This window comes from Eschscholzia californica, unplaced genomic scaffold (assembly GCF_041429995.1).
Source record: "Eschscholzia californica isolate CP2 unplaced genomic scaffold, dmEscCali1.0.p SCAF_1, whole genome shotgun sequence".
NCBI lineage: Eukaryota > Viridiplantae > Streptophyta > Magnoliopsida > Ranunculales > Papaveraceae > Eschscholzia > Eschscholzia californica.
Genome location: NW_028238198.1, coordinates 49,063,506 through 49,074,630, shown reverse-complemented (window position 1 = coordinate 49,074,630; position 11,125 = coordinate 49,063,506). Strand labels below are relative to the sequence as shown.

Here is an 11,125-nt window from a genome sequence, read left to right as displayed (position 1 = left end):
TTGGTAATTTCTAGCTTGATCTTCAAGTGCTTAATTTAAAATAAATGATTTAGGATTGCTCTAAGATTTACTATTACCTCTTTATGGTTAAATTATTTTGAATTTCTGTTTATACTTGGCGTGTAGGAAAAATAACTTTTTGAATAAAGGACTTCGATTGTCAAAATTCTCAATAACAACCGATCTCTATAAAAGAAATTCTCAAAAACAGAAACCGATAGAGGAAAAACTTTGAGATGCAAAGAAGAGAGATGTAATTGGTCCATATTATAACTCCACATTTCACTCATCAGAATACACAACTCTATATTTCAAAGATTTTATTTTCGGAAAATATTAGTGTATGGGACTCATCAACAAGAAAACCCCAAAACTGCAAAGTTAAATAAATGCGGTATAGAGGTTAGCATGAGAAATTTCGATTTGGAAGAATTGGATTAAAACTAGTCCAATTTTGCTACAACAAAAGTTTACTAACTATTACTTAAGCCATCAAACAAAAACACATGAAAAGTACAAATGCATAACAAATTACTTAAGGTTTATAAATTTCCTCTCATCTCCCAAGTTAATTGATAAAGACACATGACCATGCTGTAGAAGGCAGGTCCATATTTACTGAGGCCCATGACCAGGCCCAGTAATGACTAGATACCTAGGCCCTAGAAGACATGCCCAGGCCCAGTAACGGCTCCAAGGGCGGCGACGGAGCTAGAAGTAGTAACTGTGGTGGTGTTGGTAGTGGTAGTTCGGCGTTGGGCATGGCAGAGCTGTCGAAGCTTGGTAGGGACATACCAAATAGAAAGGCGAGGATGAGCGTTAAATATGCCATCAATATCCCAACCTTGACGTGCAGCCATGGCAACAAGAGGCTCATAACATGCTTGTCTCCAAGCTCCCACATTTTCTCCTCTCTCCTTAAAGCCTTTCCTTAATGCATTTGAAGCCTCCTCATCCAGACAGTGAAATGCATAACAATGCACATAATGTCGCATCTTTGGCTTGTTTATGTAACTAGCTCCTGCCTTCTTGGCAAACCTAAATACTTGATTCGTCACCTAATCAAAACACAAGGAACTAGACATCAGTGTCAGTGGGAGATTATAAATAGTCCTATATCACTTGCGCCCCCGTGCCCTAGAGCTTGGGCTATAGATGCACCAGTCAGCATATTTTAGATGGGCTTGTGAGTGACCAAGTGCAAAATAAAACCCCGAATCATGTCGCGGCATCTACTTAGGGACAATATTAACATATCACTGAAACCTGAGTCGTTACAGTTGTAAGTTTGTTATATTAATAAGACGACTAAAAGAACAAAAAAAATCTAATTTTTGTATTATCTAAGCCTGACAATAGAATTAAATTAATTTTCAAACTTGATAGAATGTCCGACCCCTGAAACCAAGGTCGGGTCACGCATCCCGACAAGATTTATATGGAGAAAATGTTCAACTTTCTTCTTGTCCAGCCACATCACCTAACCGAGATTCAACCAGTACACTAGCTAGCTGGTCAGAAGGTCATTTTCCTTGATTTTTTTACTGCAAAACCGAAGGTGAAATTGTTGTATAAGTAGAATTGTTGAATATTTTACCTTGGTAGGGCATTTTTCTCCGCGCTCCTTGGCGATGTTCTGTACTTGAATCAAGAAATCACGACATTGTTCGTAAAGATGGAAAAGATAATCAAGACCGTTCTTTTTCCCACGTGCCACTTCTCCAGGTTCAGTAACTATGAAGGGATGCTCTCTTTGTCTCTCAATACCACCACCACCACCACCATTAGTATCTTCTTCTTCTTCATCGTCGTCATCATCATCTTCTTCTGGATCTGCTACATCCTGTTCAATCTGCTTCCTACGTCGCTGCTGTTTCTTCTTCTTCATTATCTTCTTCTTCTCCTTTAGCACGACTTCCCACGCACCTCCTCCTCCACTCCCTGCTGCTTCCTTCTCTTGTTGAACCGGTTCCTCAGACAACCCTAATCGTAATTTTTAATTCATTTAACAATCAAATCAAGTTTATGTAGAAATGAGTACCCTTTTCTTTTAAACGTCAAAAATTTGATTCTAACTGTCAAAAAACAGTCAATCAATCAAATATCTCACTAGACTCTCGTAGAACTAAAGGTAGTCAACGTTCTCATATGTGAGCTTCTATAGGCGCCCACATTTTGTGCTCAGATCTGCCTTTTCTCTTCGCTTCCCACGGGCCAAGCAAGTCCGTAACAAGGCCTAATCTGTGTTGGACTTGACCAGTACAGACTGCTCGGCTGGCAACACAAAACCCGAGAGTGAAGGCGAGCCTGAGTTAGAAAGACGAGGCCTTAAAGACACTCTTTTCTATTTTGTATACAGTAGTGTTTGTATGAAGCTGAGTCGTCTAGCTTATCTGAATTAAATGAACATAATATCAACCTAAAAACCAAAGAACGTTGTTGACTTGAGTCAACATACACATCGAGTCAGATCTGATATAGAAAACAATCACCACCTAAGTCATCTATGGAAACTGAACCTCAGTTGACTCTTAAGTTATATTTTAAAATGATTGTTATTGTCCGACTTGTTTGTACAATTTCTCAGACTAATTCTTAGTTTAGTCTATGTCAGATCTGACTCAATGTGTAGATTAACACAAAGTTATGTAGTTAACAACGTTTATTTTTATTCGACTCGTGATGCCCGTTTCCTCGTACTCGTTCTGAAATTATTTTCTGTCAGATCTGACTCCATGTATAGATTGGACTCAAACATATATATCTTTAAGTTTGAATCAAGAACTCATAGTATGAATTCACCTGAAATGACTCATGAACTACTGACTTACACGAGTCAGATTCAAGAGAGAAAAGACACGTATAGAGGGAGGGGACATAGATAATATACAGTGAGACAGAGAGAGAAATTAAAGACCTTCTTGAGAGAGGGCGTCAATAGGGTTTGTAGTAGTTTCGGAAGTAAGGAGGTGGCGCCGCCTGGATTCATCATCTTCAAGACGACGGCGTTCAGCACGAACAGCAGCTTTGATACCATACCTTTCACCGACGAGTAGGTCCCACCTAAAAATATGATAAATACTATTCATCATATCATCAAGTTCTTCATCTTTCATATCTAAAAGAGTGCTAACAGTAAACCCTAACTCAGCTATCTTAGCTGCTGTGTAGTAACGAATACCGTACGCCTGAAAGAAATCTTCTATTCCTCCCGTTATTATCTGTTGTTGTTGCTGGTATTCTCTTGGCCGGATAGTATACGACATCGGAGTTGGTGTCATTATAGCTTCGAATAAACGGTTAGATGGTGGTGGTTGTGGTGGTGGCGCCACCACTCCTCTTGGGTCCCACTTGTATAACCCCACCGTGAAAGCGTCGGGATCCATTTCTCTCTCTCTCTCTATCTCTCTTCCTAGCTGTAGAGTTGAAAATTTAACTGAAGCTAGTAGTGAACTGAGAGGAGTTTGTAGTTTCATTCATAAAATAGTGATGAATACTATTTAATATGACGATATTACCCTTAGTTTAAGTACCAAATAACGTGAGTTAGTAGCTTGACTTGTCTAGTGTACATAAAAGTACATGAAAGTAAGGAAGGAAAGAATCTATGAGATGATCTACCAATCGGATGGTCGAGATAACCAAACGAGGATAATTTAGTTGGTAAGTAAGTGGAGAAAAATAGTTGTCAACCATGATCTATGGAATCTAGACTGACAACATTTTAATGGAGTCATCCCAAATTATCTCGACATCCTTCTCTTTAAAATGTTTGGTTATTTTAAATGTTGTTAGGGGTATTTAGCATTACCACTACTCCATTAATGTCCAATTAGAGATAGAATCTCTTTTAACTGTAAATTAGGGAGTGTTTTTTTTATTAGTCTAAATCCTTATTTATGCTTTCGACCATAGACAAAAAAAATCCTTATTTATGTGAATTTTTGGTAACTGGTGGACAAATTTTTTTATATTAACGTTGAGTTAGGAGAACTTAGCATTACCTTACTTTTAAAGTAACATGAGTGTACATGGGATTAACAAACAAGGGAGATGCTAGAGTTACTTAGAGTATGACATAATGACGTGGAATTCACTAAAAGACAAGGTTTTTTCAAAGTTTGACTACGGTAGGGACCGCTTTTGTTTTCAAATGAGGAAACATGTCATTTTCTAAGTACGAAATTATAAGTCACTATATCATTTCCCAACAAACAAATGGGCGTATTTGAGATTAATGTTGAATTAGGTAATGAAAGTTATATCTGACTTTAGATAATCCAAATCTGTACTATTTTGTTGAATGTATGTGAAGTTTTGGCGTCAAGAATTATTTTGTAGACAATTATTTTTGGGTCATTTAGACATTGATCTCCTCATTATTTAGCGATATTAGGATTATACCCTCAAAATGAAAATATGTGTGGTGTTGACCCCCATTCTAGTTTTTTCGTCCAATATCAGTTAAGTGGTTCATGTGTCAACCACATGCGTGACTTATGACAAAGATACCCTTCGAAAGATATTCAGGTTATGTAGAAATTGACCACCAACTATTTACTGATATTAGGACTACACCCCTGAAACAAAAATATGCTTAAGGTTCACTCTCATTCTTGGTTTTTTCGTCAAATATCAATTAAGTAGTTCATAGGAAGTTTCAGAGATAGTTTACATGATAGAAAATTCATCCTAATCTGATAGCATACGAATCTAAGCCAGAAACATTAAGGAAAATGGACTACCCGGAATCCGAGACAGGTTTGACCCACATCTAGCTAGATATATTATATAGGCTAGACGTGGAACATATAAAAATAGACTTACCTCAGTATCTGGTCGTCCAGTAAGTCTGGTTGATTAGAGAGATTAGAAAAGGTCTAAGATATATAATTGTTAGATACGAAGTCTACTCCTTAGTTAGTTTTAGACTTGTTACTTATAATATAGAAAAAAAAAACTTATGCATTTGGTTTGTAGGCAACCCACTTTACTGATGTTTGGCGAAGAAATCGAGAATGGAAGTCAACCCCATACATATTTTGATTCTAGGAGTTTAGTCTTAAAATTGTTGAATAAGTGGGGGAAATGTCTAAATAACCTCTATCAAATAACAATATCACATACATTAATGAATTGCTTACCGTTTTTCTAGATTTAGATTAACTAATAAAAATTGAATAACCGCATTTTTTGTAACACTACCGGCCGAAGATAACTTGCGATAGAAGTTTCGAGAATCCAAGAGAAGATAATAGTGAGATAAGCATTTTTATCATTTTGGTTGGTGTCAAGTAGGAATGCACTCTTTCAATAAAAAAAAAAAGTACGAATGCAATTATCCACGTAGTAAAGACTTCCTAACAAACCAATAGTCATGAACCTTTTTTCTATATGACCCAGAGCCGTGGCTAGGAATTTAAGGGCCCTGGGCGAAAATTGATTATGGACCTTTGGTACAATAATAAAAATTACAATCAAATCATTGGACCACGTGCCGATTAAAGACTTCTAATGAGCACGACTAACTTAAAATGATAAAACAAAATCTCTGTACAACGTATTGTTTAGAGTCTAAGCGATTTGTTGAATATGATATCTTTTGTATCATGATTTTCTCATGAGTATTTATGTATTGTTAGGAAAAAACACTTAGATCTCGTTTTCTTAAAAACACGTCAAAGGATAAAAGATATGCACCGAAACAGCAAAATAGTTTAAAGTGTGACGGGGTATAAATAAGAATTGATTTAGCAATAATCCTCTCAACTTCACAATTATAAGGAAAAAAACGAGTGAAGGGTTTCGAACCCGTGTCTCGGGTGTGAAAATGCACAAACTTGATCACTAGAGCTGATGGAGTTTCACATTGAAGTGTTTAGGGTTGTTTATATATAACACGGGTGTGAAAATGCACAAACTTGATCACTAGAGCTGATGGAGTTTCACATTGAAGTGTTTAGGGTTGTTTATATATAATCTTAACGTAACTTTCATAAGAGGTGGGCCCCTGTGGAGTGGGGGCCCATGGCCGACGCCCTGCCGGCCCCCTAAACACGGCTCTGATATGACCTGATTAATTTGGCTAAGCATTCCACAACTATTTTTACTATTCAACTCTTTCACACGAACCAAAACATATACAAAGATGTGAATTTCATTTTAGTTGAGTGGTAACATTACCTCACCTCTTTGTAGTGGAAATCTCGTTGCTCAAATTCTTACTCTTTAAGAAAAAGTATATCGAGATGGACCAGGCGAAGGCCATAATCTGAGAAGGCCCATCTCTAAATGAATTGGGAGATGTGTGGAGGGGTGATAAGACAGGAAAATTAGAAAATTAAGATAGTTCAGGGAGAGAGCAACAGAAGAGGACAGTTTTTGCAGGCAATATAACTCAGATTGATGAAAAGAAAAATGATGAAAAAGATCGAAGAAGAGGGCTTCCCTAAAAGGCTGATATTTGTACTTTGGTCATTCATCTTTAAACCCTAACCCTACATATTAATACACGCTAGATACTTGGAAGTTTCAAGTTCCAGTATCTTTCTGACTTTCTCTTCTCTTCCCTTCCCTTCTTGTTTTCTTTTGACCAAATATCTTCAGTTTGACCTTAATATCAATTCCCTAGAAACCCATTTCAATCTTTTCAGTCCATCAATAGTTTTATTACTTTTGATGTGTTCTTTCCTTACCACTTAACTTGAATCAGAGAAATGCAGGGTTGACATGTATTACTCATAGTGTTAGATCTAGTTATATGTTTTGTTTTTATACATGAATCAATCATCCATTTTTAGAAGATCCAATAAATATCTTTATATGTGCTCCTTCTGCAATAACTATATGTGCTCCTTCTGCACGGAAATAGAAACTATTTCACATATTCTGTTGCACTGTCACTATGCTCGTGCTATTTGGCACTACTTTAATATCAGAACGAGCAATTTTCCTACAGTGATAGATTGGATTGTGTTTTGGAAAACGATGGATGAAGAAGGTATGGCGAGGATGGCAAAGATAATGTGGTTTATATGGAAAGCCCGAGAACGATCAATACAAAAGCAGATCACTTGGCCAAATGGGGACGGAAAGCTACGGAAAGGCGAACCTGGAACTCCATAGAGGCGATGATGACGGATCTGAGTTTGTGATTATTTGAGTTTGGTTTTTTGTTCTTGTTTTTCTGTCAGCAAAAAAAAATAAAAAATAAAAAATATCTTTATATGATGCCAAGAGGATCACAGCACCTTTCATCAAAAAAAAAAAAAAAAAAAGAGGATCACAGCACAAGAGAAAATTGTATGATTATCTTCAATGCATTTATATAAAAGTGTTTATGTAAGGTTTTTGGGCTAAATAGACTAATAGATAAATAACTTCATAAAAATAAAATAGAGTTATTTTCTGATGGGCCCCTAAAAGTATGGCCAGCTTCCCGCGTGGCCCCCTAAAGTACTTGAAATGCCGAGACGACCCCCTACTCCATCTTGTCGTCCACGAGCTATTACCGTCAGTTTTTCACTTCCATTTTGCCCTTATGTCTACCAGGAGTCGCATAAGTCAACCAACTTTCTCTTGGCATTGTTAGTTCTATTAATGTAACTATTTTCCAAATCTTCTTTCCCAATCAAATCATCTTCTTTTTTCCTATAATACAAGTCTTCTTCTTTCTTCTTCCCCAACTTAAACATTCAATTCAAAATGTTCAAATTCGTATCTTCCTCTTCTTCATCAGGCGTAGGTTTTTCCTCTTCTTCATCATCCATATGTTCTTCCGCTTTTTCGTCAAAGCCGAACAGTCGATAAGTTGGTGCTTGGTGGACCTGTTGTTATAGTAATTTCTTGTTTCTCTCGCTATGTTGGTTTTTTTTTTTTGTTATTGTTTGTTTTGTCTCAAATTTGACAAGTATGCGTTGAAAGACCTCATTTTGCTCTAGATTGTCCACGGATTTATAGTCTGTGCAAAGTTTAGAGACGCATTGACCTCAGGTGTTTGTCTTCTACCATCGCGAAGGAAGGTCAAACGCGGAAGTATCTTGCAGTGTTCAATTCTCTGTACATGCACTATCCAATTCTCTCAATCTTTTGCCTTGTATGTTCAGTATACAACAAACCAATCTATTTGTAGTTTTAATGATCTCCTCAGCTTGAATCGCAGTATGAGTAGCTTGCCAACTTGTTCCAGAGATCCCATTGATGTGCCTTGACTGATACAAAGAATATTAACAAGATATTGAATGTACTGCATCGTACGTGTCTCGTGGATCACACGACCAACAGTGACTACTCCTCCAGGGGAATTGATATACATGTCGATAGGTCTTGATGGATTTTCAAACTCGAGGAAAAGAAGTTGAGCAACCACAACGGAAGTTGTTTCGTATCAGATTGCACTGCTGATACAAAAAATTCGTTCTTTGAGAAGACAAGAGAAGATATCGTAAGCTTGTTAGCCTCTTGATGTGTGTTCAATTACCATTGGGACAAAACCGTTTGATCTCTTTGTAATCGCCATTGATGGGGCTGCTGACGCAAATCGGTTCAACATGCCTAGGGTTAGTTTTTAGGTAACAAAGATTGAGAGAAATGATAATCTCTGCAAAACAAGGGTTTAATTTCGGAGAGAGAAACTTGTTGAACTGTTTTCTACTTTGTATCTTTTCCTTTCATCTCCAAATCAAACGGATGTACGGGTCGGGTCCTCCCCTTCGTCGGTAATAGAGAGATAAGAAAGAGATGAAAGGGAAGAAGAAGAATGAGAAAAGATGAAGAAAGAAGGAACTTTTTTTAATTATGGTCGTTGCCCGGAGATGGTCGGCCGACGACTTTTTGCCGGAATTAACCCTCAAAGGTAGCATTGCCTCTAACAAAACTTGGTCATGATGAGTTAACCAAGTCAAGCTTGCAAAATACATTGTCTTTAACAATAAAAGGCATTGCCTATAAAATCTCATATTTTCTTTTGATTATCTTGTTTAAATTTCGCTAATAATTTTTTTTTATCAAATCTTTTGACTAACTCGAAATACCTCTTATAAACAAAAAATTAATTCTTCTGCCCCTAAACGACTTGAGAACTTCTATGAATTTGTTATGTTGCTTCCAACACCAATAATTGATTTTAGACTTTTTTTTGTTTATAAAATATCAGACCTTTTTTTTTTTTTTTTTTTTTTTTTTGCAGATTTTTATGTTTGCCATTGTTCTTTTCGTTTCTTGTTGTTTTTAAATGTGATGTACTACATATTCGTATTCATCGGTCAAACCAATAACCTTCTATAATTGCTAGACACGACTGTCTATGCCCTAAGAGCACAGATTAAACTAATTTTAACAATTTTCAGATCTAGATTTAAATTTATGATTAGGACTATGCGAATATATAAGACTTCAAATCGAGAAATTTTGTTAGAAAAAGTTTTACTATTGTTTAACTCAAATAGAAAATTCAATTTCAATATAGCAATTAACTGATTTGAAGTTTTAATTAGAGTCACTAATAATATTTTAATTAATATAGAGAGACTACTTGTCAAACTTTAACATTTATAAATCTATAGAATAGTTACTTAACTTTTTTTTTTTGAACTCATTGTAATCTTTTTTTCATTTACTTGCGAAATGATTACCTAAGTATTTGGGATCATTTAATTGAGTACTGAAATTCTCCGAACAATACCTATAATAGTTATAGATGTTAATGATAAGATCATGGTTCTATGTTTGCATCTCCAGAAACACACTTCATATATTTATATCGCCAAAAATACCTATGCTAGATAAAAAGAAAAAGTTAATTAGATACTAAAAATAAAATAAAAAATACTAAGAGAAAAAAAAAATTGCATTTTCCTTTTCAATAGCCTTAAAGTTGTGAGATCCACGCAGTAAATGACGATATATTTCCTCTGCGTATTAAACGGTGAAAAGCTATTAACGTTCTTTGATTTATCAGACACAATTGTCTGTGTGCCCTAAGGACACTGCTTAAAACTAATTTTAACAATTCTTAATTTTAGATTCACTTGTATGATTAAAACCAATATGACCATATAAGATTTCAAATTGAGAAATTTTTCAAGAATTGCTTTCACATTCTTTAACTCAAATAGAAAATTCAATTACATTCATTTTCAATATAACAGTCAACTAAACTGAAGTTTTAATTGGAGTAATTAATAATATCTTAATATATATATATTATCAATATAACAATTAACTAAAATGAAGTTTTAATCAAAGTTATTAATAATATTTTCAATATAACATTTAACTAAACTGAAATTTTAATTAGAATCATTAATAATATTTTAATAAATATTTTCAATACAACAATTACCTAAACTAAAATTTTAATTAGAGTCATTAATAATATTTTAATACACAGAGAGAGAGAGGCTAATCATCTTACCTTATTATTTATAAATTTATTTAATAATTACTTAATAATTTTTCTCGAACTTATTATAATCTTTTGTTAATTTGCTTACAAAATAGATACCTAAGTATTTGGGATCATGTAATTGAAATAATAAATTTCTATATATAACTTTCGTAAACATTATATATGTCATAAGGTCAAAGTGCCATGTTCGCATTTAATGAAGTACACTTGATACATTTGTATGTCCGAAAACACCTTATGTTAGTTAAAAAGAAAAGTTAATTAGATAGTAAAAAATAAAATAAAAATAAAAATAAAAATAAAATAAAAATATTAAGAGAAAAAAATAAACTAAAATTTTCCTTTTCAATAGCCTTAAAATAGTGAGATCTACGCATTGAATAATGATGTATTTCCTTTACGTATTATTCGGTAAAAATTTATTAACTTTCTATAATTTACAAGAAAACTGTTTGTGCCGAAGGAAAATGTTTAAAATTAATCTTAGCAATTTTAAGATCTAGATTCACTTGTATGCAACACAAGTAAGCGTTTCACTTAGCCGTGATTTCGCATTGGATGGTGTAAGAGTGGTAATCTACACATTTTGAAATTTATGATTTAATACATCATGATTAAATAATCATGTTTATTTATATTTATTTGCAGTCTAATGGATTTGTTGATGGGAGTTCATCATTACAATTCACACTATTATCAGTTTCATACTATTTGTAG

General features: G+C 34.6%; 1 protein-coding gene across 1 annotated transcript; it reads right to left on the bottom strand.

Annotated features, from left to right (window-relative positions):
* Positions 1–399: 399 nt before the first annotated feature.
* On the bottom strand, positions 400–3,749 carry LFY (floral meristem identity control protein LEAFY). The gene is made up of 3 exons (XM_086669287.1): positions 2,918–3,749; positions 1,598–1,983; positions 400–1,058 (listed from the first exon to the last, which is right to left on the bottom strand). Exons 1-3 carry the CDS (start codon positions 3,474–3,476, stop codon positions 663–665), a joined length of 1,341 nt encoding a protein of 446 aa, XP_086525413.1. The 5' UTR covers positions 3,477–3,749; the 3' UTR covers positions 400–662.
* Positions 3,750–11,125: the final 7,376 nt, after the last annotated feature.

Bases quoted from the DNA above. Each gene is read 5' to 3' on its own strand.
- LFY (XM_086669287.1), bottom strand. From the start codon at position 3,476: ATGAAACTACAAACTCCTCTCAGTTCACTACTAGCTTCAGTTAAATTT. The intron at 1,984-2,917 runs GTCTTTAATTTC...AATTACGATTAG, and splicing joins TGACGCCCTCTCTCAAGAAG to GGTTGTCTGAGGAACCGGTT. The intron at 1,059-1,597 runs GTAAAATATTCA...TGTTTTGATTAG, and splicing joins GAGAAAAATGCCCTACCAAG to GTGACGAATCAAGTATTTAG.